General features: G+C 51.4%; 1 protein-coding gene across 4 annotated transcripts in view; it reads right to left on the bottom strand.

Moving 5' to 3' along the window:
- PFKFB3 (6-phosphofructo-2-kinase/fructose-2,6-biphosphatase 3) overlaps window positions 1-18,474 on the bottom strand; it is a 177,447-nt gene extending 158,973 nt beyond the window's left edge. For 3 of the 4 annotated variants that reach the window (XM_054521570.1, XM_024253055.2, XM_024253054.2), the window contains exon 1: window positions 18,370-18,474. In XM_054521570.1, coding sequence (XP_054377545.1) covers window positions 18,370-18,385 — 16 coding nt within the window. In that variant the 5' untranslated portion in view covers window positions 18,386-18,474. 4 annotated transcript variants of the gene reach the window in all.
- Window positions 18,475-23,085: the final 4,611 nt, after the last annotated feature.

Below are 23,085 nucleotides of genomic sequence, written 5' to 3'. Positions count from 1 at the left end.
GATGGTAAATTATATTTACCACAATTAAAAATGTTTACATTAGAAATTAAAGACCACCCTGGTCAACATAGTGAAACCCTGTTTCTACAAAATTAAAAATTAAAAAATTAGCCAGGCATGGTGGCACCCACCTGTAATCCCACCCACTCGGGAGGCTGAGGTGGGAGGATCGCTTGAGCCCAGGAATTCTAGACTGCAGCAAGTCCTGATGGCACCACTGCACTCCAGCCTGGGTGACAAAGTGAGATTCTCTCTCGGTCTCTCTCTCTATATATATATGTGTGTGTGTGTGTTGTGTGTATATATGTGTGTGTGTGTATATATATGTGTGTGTGTATATATATATATATACGTGTGTATATATATATCTATGACTCAAGGACATGACAAAATGAAATAAAATAATAAATTTTTATATTTTTATAAAGATTATTGGGAACAGGATATTTTATTCACACTTTGTGAGTGACTGCAAAGGATCCCGCCACAGATAACTTTTTAGTTACAAATGGGAAAAGTTACCTTTACAAATGATCAAAACAAATGGGATCCTCATATTGCTGTTAAAGAGTCACCCTATCAGGCCGGGCGCGGTGGCACACACCTGTAATCCCAGCACTTTGGGAGGCCGAGGCGGGCAGATCACGAGGTCAGGAGATCGAGATCATCCTGGCTAACATAGTGAAACTCCGTCTCTACTAAAAATACAAAAACAAAAAATTAGCTGGGTGTGGTGGTGGGCGCCTGTAGTCCCAGCTACTCGGGAGGCTGAGGCAGGAGAACGGCATAAACCCAGGAGGCGGAGCTTGCAGTGAGTCGAGATCGCGCCACTGCACTCCAGCCTGGGCGACACAGCGAGACTCCATCTCAAAAAAAATAAAATAAAAAATAAAAAAATAAAAAATAAAGAGTCACCCTATCACCGCTCCAGGCAGGGAGAACTTGCAGAGGCCCTGAGTCATGAGTCTTGAGTGTTTGAGCAACAGAAAGAAGAGGCCAAATGAGGTCGGGCGCCCTGGCTGACACCTGTAATTCCAGCACTTTGGGAGGCCAAGGCAGGTGGATCATCTGAGGTCAGGAGTTGGAGACCAGCCTGCCCAACATGGCAAAACCCCGTCTCTACTAAAAATACAAAAATTAGCTGGGCATGGTGGCAGGCACCTGTAGTCCCAGCTACTCGGGAGGCTGAGGCAGGAGAATTGCTTGAACCCGAGAAACGAAGATTGCAGTGAGCCAAGATAGCACCATTGCACTCCAGCCTGGGCTACAAGAGTGAAACTCCATTTCAAAAACATAAAAAATAAAAAAAAAGAGGCCAAATGAATCAAGGTTGGGAGATGACTGGAGAAGTGACCTGTCATTTGTCTTTTAACTTCTCATTTTGACATAATTTCAAATTTAGAAATTTTTTAAGTAGTACAAAGAATCTCTATATATCTTCATCCAGATTCACCAGTTATTAACATTTTACCATATTTGCTTCATCCTCTTTTTTTTTTTTTTTTTTGAGACGGAGACTTGCTTTTGTCACCCAGGCTGGAATGCAATGGCACGATCTCAGCTCACTGCAGCCTCTACCTCCCGGGTTCAAGCAATTATCCTGCCTCAGCCTCCTGAGTAGCTGGGATTACAGGTGCAAGCCACCATGCCAAGCTAATTTTTTTGTATTTTTAGTATACAGGGTTTCACCTGTTTGCCAGGCTGGTCTCAAACTCCTGACTTCAGGTGATCTGCCTGCCTCAGCCTCCCAAAGTGCTGGGATTACAGGTGTGAGCCACCACACCCGGGAAACTGCTGATCTTGTAACAAGTCAAAAGGGAACTCTTCATTCTTTCTTGCTTTCTGGACCTCAGGTAGAGAGGGTGTGGGAGCAATCACAGTCCTCGCCTCATCTCAGGCTCTCATCACTGATCCCTGAATGGCCCTCTTTTGTATTTGTTTGTTTAATATAACAGACAACTATGACCCCATCAGCCAATTGACATCTCAATTATTGACTTTAAGTGACATGTATTTGTATATTCCCCCATCCTCTGCTTATGCCTCCCTTCAAATGGAAGTAACCATTATCCTGAATCTTGTAAAAATATATAGTTTTATTATGTATATATTCCTAAAAAGCATTGTTTAGTTTTAGTTGTTTCAATTTTATTTTACAAAGTATCCTAGGCCGGGCATGGTAGCTTATGCCTGTAATCCCATCACTTTGAGAGGCTGAGGCGGGAGGATTGCTTGAGTCTAGGAGTTCAAGACCAGCCTGGGCAAGATGGCAAGACCTCGTCCCTATTAAAAAAAAGAAAAAATAGCCAGGCATGGTGGCACACACCTAAAGTCATAGCAACTGGGGAGGCTGAGGTGGGGGGATCGCTTGAGCCTGGCAGGTCAAAGCTACAGTGAGTCACTGCACTCCAGCCTAGGTGACAATGCGAGACTCTGTTTCAATAAATAAATAAATAAATAAATAAAAAGTACCTTACCATATGTAATGATTTTGATGTTTTTGGTATTTGGTTTTTTGGGTTTTCTTTCTTTTTTTTTTTTTTTTTTCCCAGATGGAGTTTCACTCTTGTTGCCCAGGCTGGAGTGCAATGGTGTAATCTCAGCTCACCACAACCTCCTTCTCCTGGGTTCAAGCAATTCTCCTGTCTCAGCCTCCTGGGTAACTGGGATTACAGGCATGTACCACCACACCCAGCTAATTTTTTTGTATTTTTAGTAGAGACGGATTTCGGCATGTTGATCAGGCTGGTCTCGAACTCCTGATCTCAGGTGATCCCCCCGCCTCAGCCTCCCAAAGTGCTGGGATTACAGGTGTGAGCCACCACACCTGGTGCTTTTTGTTTTTTTTTTAATTGAGACAGAGTCTCGCTCTGTTACCCAGGTTGGAGTGCAGTGGTGCGATCTCGGCTCACTGCAACCTCTGCCTCCCATGTTCAAGCGATTCTCCCTTCTCAGCCTCCCAAGTAGCTGGGATTACAGGTGCCCACCACCACGCCCGGCTAATTTTTGTATTTCTAGTAGAAACAGGGTTTCACCATGTTAGGGCAGGCTGATCTCGAACTTCTGACCTCAAGGGATCTGCCTACCTCCGTCTTTCAAAGTGTTGGGATTACAAGTGAAAGCCACAGCGCCTGGCCTGTTTTGAGATTTTTTAATAGTCATCAACAATACTGAGAGTTGCTGTCTATTTGAGTGTAGCTTATTTATAATATTGCCTTGTGTGAATATACTAAGAATAATTTATCCTCTTGTCAAAGTGCATTTGTGCTGTGTAAAGGTTTTTCTATGAGAGTGCTGCTATGAACATGATTGTGTGAACATCAGCAATACTAGGAGCGGTATTGCTGGTTTCAGAGTAGGTGAATTTCTTTTTTTTTGAGATGGAGTCTTGCTTTGTCACCCAGGCTAGAAAGCAGTGGCGCTGCGATTTCAGCTCACTGCAGCCTCTGCCTCCTAGGTTCAAGTGATTCTCTTGCCTCAGTCTCTGGAGTAGCTGGGACTACAGGTGTATGCCATCATGCCCGGCTAATTTTTTGTATTTTTAGTAGAGATGGGGTTTCACCATGTTGACCAGGCTGGTCTTGAACTCCTGACCTCAGGCGATCCGCCTGCCTCGGCCTCCCAAAGTGCTGGGATTACAGGCGTGAGCTACCGCACCTAGCCGAAGTATGTGAATTTCAACTTTACACCAAAGAAAAGACCAAACTGCCTCCTAGGCATTTGTACCACTTGTCGGCCCACCAGCAATGTGTGAGGGGCTTTTGTGGTCCACATTCTGTCGACACTGAAAGCCATCAGACTTCCTCATTTCTACCCGGCACATAGAGTGAAACGTGTCTTCATTTTGGTCTCAATCTGCATTTTCCTGATCACCAAAGAGGTGAAGTTTCTTTATTTCCTTTTGTTACACACTGCCTGACTTTTATTTTATTTTATTTTATTTATTTTATTTTTTTTTTTTTGAGATGGAGTCTTGCTCTGTCCCCCAGGCTGGAGTGCAGTGGCGCGATCTCGGCTCACTGCAAGCTCTGGCCTCCCGGGTTCACACCATTCTCCTGCCTCAGCCTCCCAAGTAGCTGGGACTACAGGCACCCGCCACCACACCCGGCTAATTTTTTTTTGTACTTTTAGTAGAGGCAGGGTTTCACCATGTGAGCCAGGATGGTCTCGATCTCCTGACCTCGTGATCCACCTGTCTCGACCTCCCAAAGTGCTGGGATTACAGGCGTGAACCACAGCGCCCAGCCACACTGCCTGACTTTTAAAAGGCTTTACCCGTCATTCAGTTATTTCTCACAGAAGCCAGAGAAAAGAACACAACCACAGAGAAACAATGGACTGCCTGCTTATTCAGTCAAGTCGGTTTTTCCATAACGTGGATTGGGATTTACTGTTAGGCCATGTGTTACATATTACTCATTCAAAAATGAATTTTCAAAAGTTTTGGAAGGTTAAGAAATCCATTTCCTGTAAAGCAGTCATGATAACATGACCTTTTGCTTCACTGAAATCATAAATGAAAAAGCCTTTCTATAATCCAGGATTTGGACAACAGATGATTTCAGCTTGAAGTGGCTTCCCTGTGTCATACCCCATTTATAAACAGGACCCGGGAAATGGGGTGACAATAGCAGACGAGATTCTTGGAGGACCACATGCTGACTCATTTATTATAAACGGATGACATTCAACTTCTAGAATGTTTTCACAAAAGACTCAACTATTGACAGATTCAGATTCCTTTGCTGTTATTATGAGGCAGCAAGTTGATGACAAAATCCTTGTTTCCATTTTCTAATAAGCCTGGCAGAATTGCTTTTTTAAATTTTTTATCATTTATTTTTTTTTTTTTCAGACGGAGTCTCGCTCTGTGGCCCAGGCTAGAGTGCAGTGGCATAATCTTGGCTCATTGCAACCTCTACTTCTTAGGATCAAGCGATTCTCCTGCCTCAGCCTCCCAAGTAGCTGGGATTACAGGTGCCTGCCACCACACCCAGCTATTTTTTGTATTTTTAGTAGAGAAGAGGGTTTGCCATGTTTCCCAGGCTGGCCTTGAACTCCTGTCCTCAGGTGATCCACCTGCCTCAGCCTCCCAAAGTGCTGGGATTACAGGCATGAGCCACCACACCCAGCCCAGATACTTTAAAAAGAGAATTTGGGCCAGGCACAGTGGCTCACAACTCTAATCCCAGCACTTTGGGAGGCCAAGGTGGGCAAATCAGGAGGTCAGGGGTTCAAGATCAGACTGGCCAACATGGCGAAACCCCATCTCTACTAAAAATACAAAAATTAGCCGGGCGTGGTGGTGGTGGGAGGCTGAGGCAGGAGAATCACTTAAAATCTGGGAGGCAGAGATTGCAGTGAGCCGAGATTGTGCCACTGCACATCAGCCTGGGCAACAGAGCGAGACTCCATCTCAAAAAAGATAAATAAAAAGTAATTAATTAATTAATTAATTAATTAAATTAAAAGTGAATTTGCTCTTCTTTGGAGGCTGGGCGTGATGACACATGCCTATAATCCCAGCACTTTGGGAGACCAAGGTGGGAGGATCATTTGAGCCCAAGAGTTGGACACCAGCCTGGGCAACACAAGGAGACTTTGTCTCCACAAAAAGTTTAAAAAAAAAGCAGACTGCGGTGGCGCACACCTGCGGTCCCAGCTACTCAGGATGCTGAAGCAAGAGAATTGCTTGAGCCTGGGAGGTGGAGGTTGCAGTGAGCCATGATCGTGCCACTGCACTCCAGCCTGGGAGACAGACCACAACCCTGCCTCTAAAAATACACACACACACACACACACACATATATATATGTACATATATATAATATCTCTTCTTTGGGAGCTAAACAATGGGTAACACACGGACACACAGAATGGAATAATAGACATTGGAGACTCCAAAAGGTGGGAGATGGTAGCGGGGGTGAAGGTTGAAAAATTGCCTATTGGGTAGGATGTTCACTATATGCATGTAGAAAATCTGCACTAATATCTCCTAAACATAAAAACATTTTAAGAAAGAAAAATATCTTCCAAAGTTTCAAGCCAGTAGCCCAGCACCATAAAGCCTACTTTCTTATTCTTTCTTTCTGTGTTCAAACACGAATGAGGTTTTTAAATCTATTTTTCTAAAATGAGGCCATCTAACTTTCAACAAGTCTGTGGCACGAGGGTTAGCTGGAAGTAGGGGTGACCTGACTGTCGAGGTTAAAACCGGGGACAAACCAGGACAAGCCAGGACCCTGATTTGGAAGTGAACCCGGTCAGCAGGTGCCTGGGTGGGGTCTGTTCAGGAAGTCTTCCTGGAGTGGGGATTCATGCTTCCCCCTCGCAATGGAGCCCTTGACATTTATGGAAACAGAGGAAGGACAGACATTTGGTTGGTAATTGTGTAGTATTTACACGGAAACACTGGGAAAGTGAAAAAACTCGGCCAGACGCGGTGGCTCACGCCTGTAATCCCAGCACTTCGGGAGGCCGAGACAGGCGGATCACGAGATCAGGAGATCAAGACCATCCTGGCTAACACGGTGAAACCCCGTCTCTACGAAAAATACAAAAAAATTAGCCGGGTGTGGTGGCGGGCGCCTGTGGTCTCAGCTACTCGGGAGGCTGAGGCAGGAGAATGGCATGAACCCGGGAGGCGGAGCTTGCGGTGAGCCGAGATGGCGCCACTGCCCTCCAGCCTGGGCAACAGAGCGAGACTCCGTCTCAAAAAAAAAAAAAAAAAAAGAAAAAACTTGTAAGTGCTTTTCTCCCAGCTTGGAAGAGAGCATGCTCAGAACCTTTCAGAATTCTTTGCTGGTGGCAGTGAGCATCAGCCCCCATTGTCCAAGTCATTTTCTTCTTGAAATGGCTCTGTCTGATGACTGACCTGGGGCATAGTGGACTTTTGTGGAAGGCTGCTTACTGGGTCCCATCCTTTTGAACCATGGACAGAAACAGAGCTGCTCAGGGAGGTCACCATGACCTCCTACAGGCCACTTACAGCCTCTACCAAGGACAGGGCCTGGAGGAGGTGCAGCTGCTGTGGCAGTGCGGGCTCCCCGCAGCTCACTACAACCCAGGCCTCGACCGCCTCAGCCACCTGGCTCCCAGCGTCTCCGCAGCTGGGGGAGCTACCCATGATTCACTCTCTCTCACCCCACAGCAAATCCATCAAATCCCGCCGCCTCTGCCTCCTAAATATATTCAGAATCCAGCCACCCCCAACACCACCCTGATCCTAGCCACCTGCAACAGGCCCAGAGACTCCCACCTGGTGTCCCTGCCTCCCCCGCCACCCCACAATCTGCTCTCAGGAGAGCAGCCACCCGTGGCAGAGACGTTTTATGGTACCACGTTAATTCAGCCCACCAGGCACGGTGGCTCGCGCCTATAATCCCAGCACTTTGGAAGGCCGAGGCGGGCAAATCACTTGAACTCAGGAGTTCAAGACCAGCCTGACCAACATGGTGAAATTCCGTCTTTACTAAAAATACAAAAAAAATTAGCTGGGCGCGGTAGCATGCACCTGTAATCCCAGCTGCCCAGGAGGCTGAGGCAGGAGGATCGCTTGAACTCGAGAGGCAGAGGTTGCAGTGAGCCGAGAACGCACCACAGCACTCCAGCCTGGGCAACAGAGTGGGACCCTGTCTCAAAAAAAAATAAATAAATATATTAATTCAGCCCACACCTCCACCAAAACCCTCCCAGGCCATCCTGTCTCCAGGTGAGAGGCCAAACAAGGCCCTACCATGGGAGATGAGGACGTGCTGAGCCGCCACTCCCTTCCTAAGCCTGCGTCCACCTGGCTTCCACCCTCTCACCCTGCAGAAGCGGTGCTGGCCCACAGGTTCCTCCTGCACTCAGCCGCTCTGGCCACAGGACCTTTGCCTCACACTTCCCCATTTGGACATGCTCCTGAGCTAATGGCACTGTCCGCTGCCTCACTCCCCTCAGGCTGTCTCACTCCCCTCAGTCTTGGTCCAAATGTCCCCTGGAGTGACCATCCTGTGTGCAACCACACTCCTCCCTCCCGGTCCCTGACTCCCTCTCCCCCCTCTTTTTTTTTTTTAGATGGAGTCTCGCTCTGTCTCCCAGGCTGGCGTGCAGTGGCGCTATCTCGGCTCACTGCAACCTCACCTCCCAGGTTCAAGCAATTCTCCTGCCTCAGCCTCCTGAGTAGCTGGGATTACAGGCACCTGCCTCCACACCCAGCTAATTTTTGTATTTTCAGTAGAGACAGGGTTTCACCATGTTGTACAGGCTGGTCTCGAACTCCTGACCCCAAGTGATCCGCCTGCCTCGGCCTCCCAAAATGCTGGGATTAGAGGCATGAGCCACCTTGCCCAGCCCCTCCCCCTCCTCTTTCCTGAGTTATTTTCTTCTTGGCATTCACATCCATTGACACATGCAGCGTTCACCTGCTCACCAGCCCAGGGAGGTCACCATGACCTCCTACCAGCCACTCAAAGCATCTCCCAAGGACAAAGCCACACAGGCTTACCCCATTCACATGTAAGCTCCATGGCCGAGGTTTGTCTGTTTTGTTCACTGCCGCAGCCTCTGCACTTACAGCCGCCCCTGGCCTGCTGGGCACTGCTGAAAGGACTGAAGAGCTTACGGAAGTGACTTCAGTTGCATCACGGATGAGGGTAGGCACCCACAGGACAGGGCAGCCCATCAGCCTTTCAATTACATTTCTTGCTTTTCTCCGTTCTTCTTTCTTTTTTTTTTTTTTTTTTCTGAGAGTGCAGTGGCATGATCTCGGCTCAACGCCTTCCAGTTCAAGCAATTCTCCTGCCTTAGCCTCCCGAGTGGCTGGGATTACAGGCACCCACCACCACGCCCAGCTAATTTTTTGTATTTTTAGTAGAGATAGGGTTTCACCATGTTGATCAAGATGGTCTCGAACTCCTGAGCTCAGGTGATCTGCCCACCTCAGCCTCCCAAAGTGCTGGGATTACAGGTGTGAGCCACCGTGCCCAGCCTCTTCTTTCTTTTTTTAAAGACAAGGTCTCATTCTGTTGCCCGGGCTGGAGTGCAGCGGTACGATCAAGGCTCACTGCAGCCTCAACTTCCCAGGCTCAGGCAATCCTCCCACCTCAGCCTCCCAAGTAGCTGGCACTACGGGCACATGCCTCCACACCTAGCTAATTTTTTAATTTTTTATTTGTACAGACAGGATCTCACTATGTTGCCCAGGCTGGTCTCGCTGTCCTGGGCTCAAGCGATCCTCCCACCTCAGCCTCCTGAGTAGCTGGGCCTGCAGGTGTGTGCCACTGCACCTGGCCATACATTTCTTGCTTTTCTACTGAATTTCGTCAGCTACCAGATCCGCAGCCCTCCTCTATTCGTGGGTTCGGAATGTTCCTTGTGCAAACGTCCCAGAGAGATTTGGCCCTTGCAGGTGGCTAGTTATCGTGATGCTTTCCACCCTCCTACCAGACGCGTCCTCCCCTGCTGCCTGGCTTGGGAAGCCTCCATGGAGGGTCAGAGGCTCCACAGCAGTGTGGAGGAGTAAAGCCTCCAGCAAGGCTTCTGCCTCACTTGGACCACCTAGAACTTGCTGCAGGACCTGAATCACACTGGAGCCTGGCTGCAGGAACTGTTCCAGGCATCCGTTCCCACTGCAGAGCCTGGGAAGGGAGCTGTCCGGCTCCCCAGCCTCTGCAGTGGGAGCTGATGCCCGGAACAGGCATCTCAAAAGTGTGGGTCACCACCCATTAGTGGCCTTGAAATCAATTTACTGGAATAAGACCAGAATCTTTCTTAATGAAATGGAACAGACTAGAAAACATCAGCATGTACAGTATTGTCTGAGGTTAAGTATTGTTTCAGGACATTTTTTGTCTAGGCATCAAGGCAGAAACTATCAAATCAGAATTTCTGGGGCATCAGGGTTTTTTTTTATTTTTTTTTAGCTCCCCAGTTAATTCTAATGTGAAGCCAGGAACAAGAGCTGTGGGAGGGCGGTTCTGTCCTTCCGAGAAACAAGGCGTCCCCACCACGGCTGTGAGCCAGTGCCTGCTGCCCGACAGTCACAGCACCATGGCACTGAGGACCAGCTTTCCCTGAAGTCTGCCTGCATCAAACAGGTCTACCCCATGCCTAGGCAAGACCTTCCTCTTTCTCACTTCCTTTTGAAAGTCCACACTTCTCAGGGAGGGGGGAGGGTACCCTTCCGACTTCCCGTTTGCCCCCGCCTGCCTGATTGGATCTTTCTCCACTCCTGTGGCTGGACAAGCCTCTGGGATGACTTCAGCAGCCTCAGGAGAGGACTTCCAGAATCTGATTGCCAGGGGTCAGTATCTCAAGCAGACAGTCACGACACCAGACCAACTCCACCCTAAGAAAGCACAGTTGTCAGTCACCCCTCAAACAGAGGTAGCACCCCAGTGTCCTCACCAATGCAAGGGGCCACAGCCGCTGGGAAATCTGCTTCTTGCTTCTCTGGCTGAGGACTGGGGCATGTAGGACCTCACTTTCTGACAAGTGAGTGTTGAAGCCCAGGCCAGGGGGCAGTGTGTTTTTGAACTGTCATGTCAGAGCACTTTCCGGAGCTACAGCTGGAAAGGCTGCTTGCGGAAGTGCCAGGACGACCAAACCCCTCTGCTCTTCAGACACCTTGTAGCTGCCCCAACCAGAACCTTGGACGTTCCTGGGGCCAGGCCCCCTAGCTCAGACCCGCACACAAGATACCACCAAGACTCATACACACTGCCTGCGGGGAGCGAGGGTAAGTGGGACGGTGTTCCACAGACTGGGGCTCCCTTCCTGTGTCCGTCTCCCTGCTGTCCTGATCCACCATCTCAACCACCCAGCTGGAAATCTTGGAACTCTTCCTCTGCAGTCATGAATGATAGGCAATTTTTGCTTTTTGTTGTTGTTATTGTTTTGAGACGGAGTTAGGCCAGAGTACAGTGGCACAGTCTTGGCTCACTGCAATCTCCGCCCCCCAGATTCAAGCGATTCTCCTGCCTCAGCCTCCTGAGTAGCTGAAATTACAGGTGCCCGCCACCATACCCAGCTAATTTTTCATACTTTTAGTAGAGATGGGGTTTCACCATGTTGGTCAGGCTGGTCTCAAACTCCTGATGTCAAGTGATCCACCCGCCTCAGCCTCCCAAAATGCTGAGATTACAGGTGAGAGCCACCGCACCCGGCCCCAAGCTGCCTTAATAGGAGAGAACCTAGAACGTGCATTCAAGAGCTTAGATTCCAACACTGACATTTTTTGGACATAAATTTCAGTCCTAGAGTCAAAGCCGAAGGAGCACGTTGCCTGGAGAATTCAAGGTCATGGCCTCTTCATTTGCCACTTGCCTGAAAATGTGGCCAGCTTCTGACCTGGAGGTGCAGGGAGATACCAGGCCATGTGCCCAGGACAAAGTCTTTGGAGGACAAAGGTGCAGGCGGAATTCCTTTTGCTTCCTGCAGCCGACTTAGCCAGGAAGGCTGGGGGGCTGGAGACTCGGTGTGACAAGCATCCGAGCGATTAGGAAGCATAGATCTCCAACTGGAGAGAATCTTAGCTCACCCCCTTCTTTGACAGATGGGTAAACTGAGGCCAAGTGCTCTTCAGTGGCTTCCATGAAGCGCCCATACTTCACGCAGCCTGCAGCATGATTCCTACCACCTGTGCCTTCCTGCCTAAGCAGCTTCCAGAACTGTCCCCTGCAGCAAAGGATATGCAGACATGACCGCAGTCCTGCAGAATGAGCAAAGCGAATGGTCTCCATGTGCAGATGCTCAGAAAGCCATGATGTTGAGGGGCCAGGAGGTGGTGGAAGGCTCTGGCCTCAGACCCCGTCCTCTCTGGGGAATGTCCTCCCTACCCCCGTCCCCCATTGCCTGGGTCCTCCCCACCCTTCCCATGCTTCTGTGACTTTGTGGCTCCTTTCCTCGTGTTCATTTTATCCAGTTTCATCTACGTACAAATACTGGGAAGGACAGGAGGACACAGTGTGATTGGGCTTCCAGCCCGAGAGGCGTTCACAGCAGATGCTGAGGCAGTAGGAAAACCACCGTGTCAGTGCTGGGTGCTTGGACCAAGATGAAGATGCAGGCCCCACCCTGGGAACTCCCGGTGACCTGGGAAATTAAAGGACAGACTCACAGGGGGCAGAGAAATGCAATGCGTACTTGGGAATTTGGGAGATCTACAGTCCTGAGGACTTAGGAGCACTTGGTATTTTGGGGTCTGGGGCTGGACTAACCAGTGTTCAGACAGTGCCCATGCTTGCCGCCCTGGGTGGCAGTGGTATTTAGAACTTGATATCTGGTATTTCCAAAAAAGAACCAAATGATGACCATAGTGAAATTCAGGAATGTGTTCATCTTCCCTACATTTATGGCTGAGTATTGTCTTTTTGTGTGTGTGTGTGTGTGTGTGTGTGACGGAGTCTCGCTCTGTCGCCCAGGCTGGAGTGCAGTGGCGTGATCTCAGCTCACTGCGAACTCCGCCTCCCAGGTTCACGCCATTCTCCTGCCTCAGCCTCCCGAGTAGCTGGGACTACAGGCACCCGCCACCACGCCCGGCTAATTTTTGTATTTTTTTTTTAGTAGAGATGGGGTTTCACCATGTTAGCCAGGATGGTCTCGATCTCCTGACCTCTTGATCCGCCCACCTCGGCCTCCCAAAGTGCTGAGATTACAGGCGTGAGCCACCGCGCCCTGCCTGGGTATTGTCTTTATTTTAAATTACACATGGGGGGATGCCATCATCTTTCAGCATTTAGGGTTTACAAGGATTTATTATTATTATTATTATTGAGACAGTCTTGCTCTGTCGCCCAGGCTGGAGTGCAGTGGCCACGATCTCAGTTCACCACAACCTCCGCCTCCTAGGTTCAAGTGATTCTCGTGCCTCAGTCTCCTGAGTAGCTGGAATTACAGGCGCCCACCACCACGCCCAGTTAATTTTTGTATTTTTAGTAGAGACAAGGTTTTGCCATGTTGGTCAGGCTGGTCTCGAACGCCTGGCCTGAAGTGATCCTCTGACCTCACTCAGCCTCCCAATGTGCTGGGTTACAGGCACGAGCCACCGCGCCTGGCCTATAAGGATCTTAATGTGGCTCTGCAACTACTCATTCCAAAAGAAAATGACAGATTAACCAAGTAGAAGAATTTATGAAACACTGGCTACCACCAGGTCCAATATAAGCATGAGGTATAGACTGTAACTCAAATAGCTCTCCAAGTTACCATGCAGAAAGCATTCTGAGAACAAATGAGTGTTCCGGTCTGGTTATGGGACAAGATACGCCTGCAAGAGCTGCTATGTGCATAGAATCAATGCAAAAGGTGACAGAAAAGGCATGAACTTAAAAGGCGTGAAGAGACATCCACACCCCATGTTTATTGCAGCGCTATTCACAACGGCCAAGACATGGAATCAACCTAGGTGTCTAACAACCGATGAATGGATACAGAAAATGTACATATACAACATGGAATACTACTCGGCCATAAAAAAGAGTGAAATCCTTGGGATGGAACTGGAGGATATTATAGTAAGGTCACACAGTGCATGTTGAGAGCTTCTTTGGAGGTTCTAGCAGGGGAGTGCAGCCACTCGTGTACCCTTGACTGAAGACGAGTCCTCCTCTATTGGGGATGGTCGTCCTCTTGGACCGAGTGCACAGCTTCGGGAGGGACACACGTGGAGTGGTGAGGGAAGAAGGGGACACCCACCTAGCCAGCCAGATCAGCCAAATCAACACTGGCGATCACTGGGGTGACAGATATCGCAGCCACATTGCCGTCACATCCCACCCAGTGCATTTTGTATCTTTTTTTTTTTTTTTTTTTTTGAGAGAGAGTCTCACTCTGTCGCCCAGGCTGGAGTGCAGTGGCACGATCTCGGCTCACTGCAACCTCCGCCTCCTGGGTTCAAGTGATTCTCCTGCCTCAACTCCCCAAGTAGCTGGAATTACAGGCGCCCGCCCCCACCCCTGGCTAATTTTTGGATTTTTAGTAGAGACAGGGTTTCACCATGTCGGCCAGCCTGGTCTTGAACTCCTGACCTCAGGTGATCCACCCGCCTCGGCCTCCCAAGTGCTGGGATTACAGGCGTGAGCCACTGCACCCGGCCTTATTGTTATTTATTATTAGAACTTTCACCTGCTATTCCCTTGTCCCTTTGAAGGCGGAATGTGCAAAAATCCTTGGAACACTGCTGTCTGAAGACATTTTTATAGGATTCTAGACTTGAAAAGGACCTCAACAATTTATTCAAGACCACAGTCTCTTAGCAGAGCCACACCTCCATCACCTGAGATGAGTCACCGTCTACACCATCTATCTTATTTATTTATTTATTTCTCTTTAGAGAGACAGGGTCTTGCTCTGTCACTCAGGCTGGAGTGCAGTGGTGTGATCGTAGCTCACCGCAGCCTTGAACTCCTGGGCTGAAGCAATCCTCCCACCTCAGTCTCCAGAGTAGCTGGGACTACAAGTTCACGCCACCACCCCCAGCTGATTTTTAATTTTTTTGGTAGAGAGAGGGTCTCGCTATGTTGTCTAGGCTAGTCTCAAATTCCTGGCCTTAAGTGATCCTCCCACCTCGGCCTCCCAAAGTGCTGGGATTACAGGCATGAGCCGCCACGCTGGCCCATCTATTCGATTTCTAAGGAGAGAAGTTCTTGCAGAGGAAGAACTGCCCCAGCGTCCCTCCATTGTGGTTCCCAAAGTTAGGCATGATATGCCTGACTTTCCTCTCCGTGTCCAGCTGAAGTGCTTCCTGCCTCCTTTTCTTCTCATGAATTTCTTTTATGTTTCACATCAAGATACTAACTTCACCTTCTTCTAGACAGATTGGCCAAAGACACAGACCTTCCTCCCACTCTAACCACCGTCACCCTGGAGACCCACAGGAAGAGCTGTGAGCCCTGAACGCAATGCTCACACCATCCTTCCCCCACCTGGACCAGGACTGCCACTGTCAGCTGCTGCTCCAGCCTCATGCTGAGCACAGGGGACATGGCCCAGATGCAGCCACCACCCACCTGATACGGTTCCTGCCTGCCACGTGCCACACCACTGCGGTCCATGTTGGACAGGTGGAATATGAAGTCTAAGTCCCTCTGGCTCCATTCTAGCCAGCACCATAGCACCAACCTAACCACAGCCTGTGTGACAGTCCAGGAGGTCAACCAGTGTCACACCCCCTCAATGCGGAGTTCAGCCTCCTCAGGTGGGGCCTCCTACTGAGAACTGCTCTGCATTGGGACTTCTGACTCCCCTCCCTGGCACTTGCTGGAGAGCACAGGAGGTGGGCTCCAGGGAGGAGACGCCATGTCTTGCTGTTCAGCTGGTACCTAGCGTGTGCTGGTGCATAGCAAGTGCCCAATCTAGAGAATGAATGAATAACGTGGTAGACAACCACTCACCTTTCCCGTAACTACATTCAGTAGTTGTCCACTAGTTCCTTCCATAAGTGAGGGACAGGACCAGCACCTAAGATCTTTGGCTGCTTCTCTGTTGTACCCTGAAGACCCTCTCTCCTCCAAAAGGGAAATCCACCCAGCTCTGTGTCCCAGCAGCCTCCCCTGTATGGACCACCCCGTCAGGCTCCCCTGTATGGACCACTCCATCAGGCTCCCCGGCCCTCTGGCTGCCAAAGCTGTGAGATCAGAGGGAGGAAGGAGTAAGGTCTAGGCGAGGATTCTCCCAGCTTCCTCTCTGCAGGCTACACACTACCTGCCCTCTCCAACAGAGGCCACAGTCCCTGTCAGGCTGTCCCTAGTTTTGGCTCTGCCACTTGACATTTTAAACCTCGAGGTGCTAATGCCCAGGGCTCTGCACTATCCCTTATGGTTTTCCTATCTCCTACCCAAATCTCCCCATCATTAAACTCCTTGACTTGCCTGGTACCCACCAGGCCCCTGACAGAGCTGATCCCAAAGTCTGAAGCTTGTCAAGAGGCAGAAGCGCAGCCTGGGGAGAGAATCCACAGCTGTCCCTGCTCAGCTTCCAGCCCGCAGAGGACAGACGCCTTCTCCAGATGGCTTCTCTTGGTTTTGGGAGCAGGGTGGCAAAGTCTTTTCATTTCCCAATTTTTAAATTACTTTTCTGAATAGTTAACACATTCAGATGGCTCAAAGGTCAAAAAAATATAGAAGAGTAGCTGCACTGGCATCTCCTGCACCTCCGTCAGTGCAGGGTTGAGGTGCCGTGCTGTCCCTCACAGGAGGACCTTGTCCCCTCCAGGCAGCTTCAGACCACGGCTCAGCACCAAACCCAGCCACGGCCTGGCTCCCTGCAGTTCCCACTTGCTGTGCTTACTTCTAAGTGAGAGGTCCCACCTGCAACTGGGGAAGCTCTGCCTAGATAAAGCCTCCAAGAGCCTGTGCCCTGGCTCACACCAGGGTGACCGGGAAACGCAGACAGCACTTATGCCAAGCAACACTGTTTCTTACACCCTGGGACCTCCAGGAAGTAGCGTCTGCCAAATGCAAGGATAACATCTTCCTCTTCATGCAGCAAGGTCTCTTCAGATTAAACAATGATAACAATAACCAAAAAACCAAAGCTTACCTTGGTTGGCAGTTTGCTAATGTTTTGTCCTGTGTGATCTAATAATGCACTAAAATACGCTGTCATAAAGCAAAATCTTCACATGCAAACAATACATTAGTAGCTTGGCTATTTAATACTTTGCCGCATAAGGCTCTCTACTGAGCGCCCTCACAAGTAAAAAGAAGTCTGTCTCTTTTAGGAGTTTCCCAACCAGAGCCCACATCGACAAAAGTGGGCAGAAGTGATGAAGTCAGAGATAAATGATTGTCCCCTGCAGTTAATGAGTAGGGAGGGAGGGACACTCTGAGAGCCTCCAGAGAACCCAGAGAGTCAAGGTGGCTGCATCATACCTGGATTAATGGAGACACCGAGGACAGTGGCTGTGAGACTAAACGTGTCCAGCTGACAGAGGAGTGGCAGAGCCCCTGCTTGCTGGCTGTCACCTTCCTTCTGGCCACCCTCCCCCATCTCCCTACCCCAACGGGACAGGAGAGTCAGCAGCCACCCCCTTCACCGCCAGGAGCCCACGCTGATACCTAGGCACCCTCTGTTTGAAAAACAAGTCCGGTACAGCCTCCAGGCAACCGTAGCATCACGCTGGCCATGCCTCTGAGTTATGAGAGAAGAGAGGCAGAGGGGTGGGTGCGGGGAGGGAGAGACAGTACAGCACAGGCCCAGTGCCAGGGGAGGCCAGGCTCCCCCCCTCCCCCGCCACACCCCCAGTCCTCAACGTCCTTAGTGTGCCCAGGTCGCAGTGGGGGAGTCTCGGGTGTTGAGTGACAATCATCACCAGAGCTCAACCCCTCCCAACCCAAACAGACGGCGCAGGAGTCACACAACTCTGATTTGAAAGTCAAATCGAGGCCCCCTCCCCACACTTCTGCGGCTCCCACTTCTCTCCCGGGTCTTTGAGCTGAGAGTGGCCCAGGGCTCTGGGCAGTGCTGGGCCTCCAACCACCCGGCCTGTAAACCGGGGTCCAGTGCGCTGGGACCCCCCCCGGTGCGGGTAGGGAACACCAGGTAGCCGGGCCTTTCTGGCACGCAGGGCGGAGAAGGCGGAGGGCAGCCCCTGCAGGAGGGGCCGGGCCGCGCTCATCAGCGGGCCTGAGTTTGCTTTTCTGGGGACGGCTCCCACCCTCACGCGGCCGTCCCTATCCATCTGTCGGTTTTGCCCAGTAGGCAACTGAGGCTGGGGGCTGAAATGACTGCCCGGGGGTCAGAAGGCGGGAGGGGCAGAGGTGGGACTCAGGCCAGGGCTGCCTACCTCCCGCGCCGCGCTGCCCCTCTCCGTGCTCCCAAGCCCACCAATCCCGCCCTCAGGACCCGGGCCCAGCCGCCCTCCGGGTCTCTCCGGGTCGGGGGCCCTGGTCTATCTGCGGCCCGGGGCTGGAGCGCAGCAGGAAGCAGGAATTCGCTGCAAGTGCCGCCCCCGGCTCGGGCACGTGGTGGCGGCCGCGGAGTCGCCAGAGGGGACGCGCGGGTCTGGAGGAGGTAGCGCGGGTCTGGAGGAGGTAGCGCGAGTCTGGAGGAGGTAGCGCGGATCTGGAGGCACAATGTGGGGCTGCAGAGGAGACGCGGGGCCGGAGAGGAGACGCGAGGCCGGAGGGGGACGCGCAGGGCCGGAGGGGACACGCAGGACCGGAGGAGACAGTGCGGATATGGAGGGACACGCGGGTCCGGGGCGCAGCGCAGGGCGGAGGGGACAAGGCGGAGCGCGACTCGCTCGGCGCGGGGCTGCACCGCCGCAGCCCGGGTGCACAGTGCTTCCGCGCCTGGCGAGGACCCGAGGCTCGGGTACCCACAGGCGGCCGCTCAGGTCCCCGCGCGCGCTGGGGCCGTGGGCAGCGTCACCGGGACTCCTACCTTTCCTGAAGGGCATCGCGCCGGGGGCGCTCCCCGCGGGGCCGGCCCGCGACACCCAAGCAGGACGACGTCCAAGCGGCAGCCCCGCGGCTCGGGGCGCCTGCGGGCGGCGGGGCGGGCGAGGGAGGGGAAAGGGACATATTTGGTCAAAGCCTGGCGCGTCACCGCGCGGAGGAGGATCCGCGGCGAGGCAGGAAGCGCGGGGCGGCGCCAGCCGTGAGCTCGGGGCGCCCTCGGGCTGCTGGGGGAAGCCGGGGCGTGGGCCGGGCCGCCCTGTCCCGCCCAGATCCCCCTGGTCCCGGAGGGGCGGCCCGCAGCCCCCCAGACGCGGAACTTGCCGGCCTTGAAGCTGCCGCCTGCCTTGTGGACTCCACGGGACAGGGGAAGATTGGTCCAGGAAGAAACCAACTCCCTTTGCTCTTTCGGGCTGTTCCGAGCCATCCTTCCCGAAGGACGGGACCTGAGGGAATTCCATCCCATTTTTACTTTTATGTCCTACGGGCACAGGGGACACGCTCGAATCACCAGCTGACTCAAATTGAACAAACTGAAATTGTGTAATTTTTTCTTTTTCTCTTTTTTTTTTTTTGTTTGTTGTTTTGGGGTGTGTGTGTGTGTGTGTGTGTGTGTGTGTGTGTGTGTGTGTTTTGAGACAGGATCTCACTCAGTCGCCCAGGCCGGAGTGCAGTGGTGCGATCATAGCTCACTGCAGCCTCGACCTCCCCAGGCTCAACCCATCCTCCCGCTTCAGCCTCCCAAGTAGCTGGGATTACAGGCGTGCGCCACCACGCCCAGATAATTTTTCTAAATGTTTTTGTAGAGACGAGTATTGTCATGTTGCCCAGGCTGGTCGGGAACTCCTGGCTTAAAGTGATCTGCCCACCTCGGCCTCGCAAAGTACTGGGATTACAGGCGTGAGCCACCGCGCCCGGCAGAATTGAAATTAACTGCTGGCTAGAGGGAGCACCCCAGAAACTCGCGTCTTTCACTGGGGGCCTCCCCACTGCCTCGCTTTAACCTCGACCCCTCCGCGTCCCGCCGGCTGCGTTCTCTCCTCCTCACGGGTCACCGCCTGACCGACTCCCTATGTGCTTATTCGTGTGTGGGGTCTATGAAAGCAGCCAATTTTTTTTATTTTGTTCGCTGTTTTCCCGGAGCCTGGAACAGTCTCTCACACACAGCTCAATAAATATTACTCAATATTACGTCCCTTACTCAAGGGAAGTAATAGTACCACTTAAGAAACGGACATACGGAAATGCAGGGAGTCACCTCCCAGCACCACTGACCTTGCCTCTGCCAAGGCCAACATCTGAGAAGATGCGTTTTATTCCTCCCAAATGTCTAAAAAGCAGACCTTCTTTGGAGCCAGTTAACAGTTAATTGTTGTGAAAAGTGCTATTTTCTGTTGCACTTTGAAAAAAAAAATGATGTCAGGAGCAAATCTCCTGATCTCCTGATATTTAAAACACCCATGCAAATAGCGATTGGCCCGCTTTCCATGCGGTAGCAAAAATCATGCAGGAAAGGTACAGCCAGTAGGTGTGGGTGGTTTTTTTTTTCTTTAATCTTTCGTAATCATAATTTGTTTCTTAGCCTGCTATCGTTCATGGGTAATAGTCCAAATTCCTCCCTCTTTGGAAGGGAGATGACGCCACGGGGAGGAAGCCACTGTGAGGGGGGACGGTGTCTTGCCAGTTGGCTTGGGACACAGCTGCTGGTGGAGCCTTCAGAACAGACCCTGCTCGTGGGCCTGGCTGTAGATGGAGTCCTGAGCCCTGACTTCAACTTCTGCGCCACCGCCTTTGGGGGTGTGAGTGTCAGCGAAGCAGGAAGTGGGGAAACAGAAGGGCGCCCCAAATCCGAAGTTAGGTGTAATCGTCAGCTCCCTCTGTCCTTTTCCCTGCCATAATTGCAATGGCAGGTGGACCTGGACTTAGCTCCATGGACTTAACTGCTACAGAAGACAAATTTTATCCAAGGCCAAGGGTTCCAGATAAAGCGTGCATCATCCTGTCTGTATCAGACTCACTGCCGCTGTCATAGTAAGGCCAGAGCACATGCCCTCAGAGGTGGATGGTGCCATGGCTGGATATTTGGTCTTTGATCCTGTTTTCTGGTCCAGAGCTTCTAAAACCCTTGGGATCTCCAGAGGGATGAGTGTTTTTTGAATGTCAGTGAGAGGACTGGGCAGCTCCAGGATGGGGGCTGGGAGCTGGAATTAGTCAGAACTTTCAGCTCAGACCTCTGACCTTCGGGGAGGAGAGAGGGGCTGGAGATTAAGTTAATCACCAACAGCCAGTGATTAATCAACCATGCCTACATAATGAATCCAAAAAAAAAGAGCCCCAAATGACAGAATGTGAGCCAGGCACTGTGGCTCACACCTGTAATCCCAGCACTGTGAAGCCGAGGTGGGTGGATCACTGGAGGTCAGGAGTTTGAGACCAGCCTGGTCAACATGGTGAAACCCCGTCTCTACTAAAGGTACAAAAATTAGCCAGACATGGTGGCAGACACTTGTAATCCCAGCTGCTCAGGAGGCTGAGGCAGGAGAATTGCTTGAACCCAGGAAGGAGAGGTTGCAGTGAGCCGAGACCATGCCACTGCGCTCCAGCCTGGGTGACAGAGCAAGACTCTGACTCAAAAAGAAAAAAAAAATAGATAAAATGTGGAGAATTTCTGGGTTGGTGAACACATGCAGGTGTGTCGGGAGGGTGGCAGCCTGAAGAGGATGGGGAAGCCCCTTGGCCTTCCACCCCCCCCCTTACCTCGTCATAAGCATCTTTTCCATCTGGCTGTTCTGAGTCCAGTGCTTTATATTAATAATAAACCAGTACCAGTAAAGTGCCTTCCTGAGTTCTGTGAGCTGTTCTAGGAAATTACTGAATGTGAAACTGTGGGGGAGGGTAGGGGGAGTGTAGGAAACCCCCAACTTTGTAGCCAAGTTGGACAGAAGTGTGGGTACCCTGGGCTGGAGTCAGGAGGCTGGCGTCTGAACTCAGGGCAGTCTTGAGGGACTGAGCCTCGGAGCCTGTGGAGTTAGTGTCAGATTTGAATGGAATCGTAGACCACCCAGTTGGTGTCTGGAGAGTTGGGGGAACTGGTTGTCGGTGTGAAAAAAACCCACGCACTTGGTATCAGAGGTGTTGTGAGTAAAAACGGGTCAGACTCATGCATTCTGATCTCGCTACTCTGAGTTCGTTTGAATCCTGTGTAGAAAAAAAAAAAGAGCACTGGAACTCGTTACTGTCTTGTTTCTGTTCCATGTTCAGATAACCGCCCTCTCAGATTTTTGTGGTTGTTTAATAGTCCCTGGGAACATTTGTTCTCTCACCACCAACCAGAGTCAGCCAACTAGGATTGATGTCAGTGTCAAATAACTCAAAGAGTGGTTCTGTGTTATCCTTCGTAGAAGGCAAATCCACCCGGCAGGAATGGCTGCCTCTGCAGATCCATGCGGCGATAGAACAGGGTGGAGGGGGTTGAATTTGCCGAGCCATCCGGGATTGAACAACGAACTCGCCACAGCCGTGCTGGTCAGGGAAACGGTGGGGATCGTGGGCACAGTCCCTCTGGTTTTCAGACCTGGAGAAAAGATCTGAAGCAATTTTAAATTAAGACTATATTCCCAGACCTGTCAACAATATAGTATGAATCACGGAACTGAGTATTTTCATTATTACTCACCAAACTTTCAAGTGTGTCTGCTGACATCTCCGTGCTTAGTCTGCTGGACTATTGATGTGAGCACTGCTGTGCTCCAAAGGAGCTCTTAGCATGTCCCAGTGGTGTTCAAAATGTAACCTGATTGCAAGGGTTCATGAGGAAACCAAGGATTGCCCAGCCAGGCTCCAGTCTTCCTCATCCTTCTTCCTTCTGTCATCATTTGAGAATGGTCACCGTAAGTGGCATGAATTGGTAACCGGAGGTCCTGAGCACAAAGGTTCTCAAACCTGAACAGATATCGGAACCACCCACCTGGAGGGCTGGGCACACCGATTGTTTCCCGAGTTTCTAACTGAGTAAGTCTTGCAGGGGTCGGGGGCAAGAATGCGCATTTCTAGCATTCTAGGCGGAGTCCCAGGTGATGCTGACCACTGTGCTGCTTAGTTCAGTCCACTACTTCTGGACCACACCTCAGAGCTGAAGAGGAAAGGAGCGACTTATGCCTGCAGGTGACCTAGGATAGGGACCCCAGGGCCCCGGGGGCTTCAGACCCCTTATGCAGTGACCCCTACCTGGGCAGACCTACCCGCAGATGAGCTGTCAATCCTGAGGCTTCTGTGGCCAGGGCAGGGGGAAAGGGAGGTGCCGCCTTCCTCCCTTATGTCAGTGCCCAGGCTCCGGGGACAGCAGGTGCCATGGCCACAGCTTCCGGTTGCCCTCATTGCAGGAAGAAAAGGGCTCCTTCCTGGAGTTCTCTCCGGTTCATAGGCTGATGGCTCCCATGCTGTCTCGGAAGGGAGGGTGGCACTCAGTAGGAGGGGATCTGACACTCCCTACTCAGAAACTCCTGCCTGCCACACCCTCTCTCTGGCTGCATGTTTGCATTTTGGGCCTTTCCTCTCTGATGATAGAATGTATGGCTTTGTCTCCCATTCCCAGCAAAGGAATTCCAGGCTGTGGGAAGCATGCTGGGATCCTCTGATGAGGGCAGGGACAATGGCAATAAAGAACGTGTGTGAAGGAGTGTGGGGGGGCAGGACCAGCCAG

The sequence above is a fragment of the Pongo abelii genome, chromosome 8 (genome assembly GCF_028885655.2).
Source record: "Pongo abelii isolate AG06213 chromosome 8, NHGRI_mPonAbe1-v2.0_pri, whole genome shotgun sequence".
NCBI lineage: Eukaryota > Metazoa > Chordata > Mammalia > Primates > Hominidae > Pongo > Pongo abelii.
The sequence above is the reverse complement of the archived record's forward strand: the minus strand, read 5'-3'. Positions and strand labels throughout refer to the sequence as shown.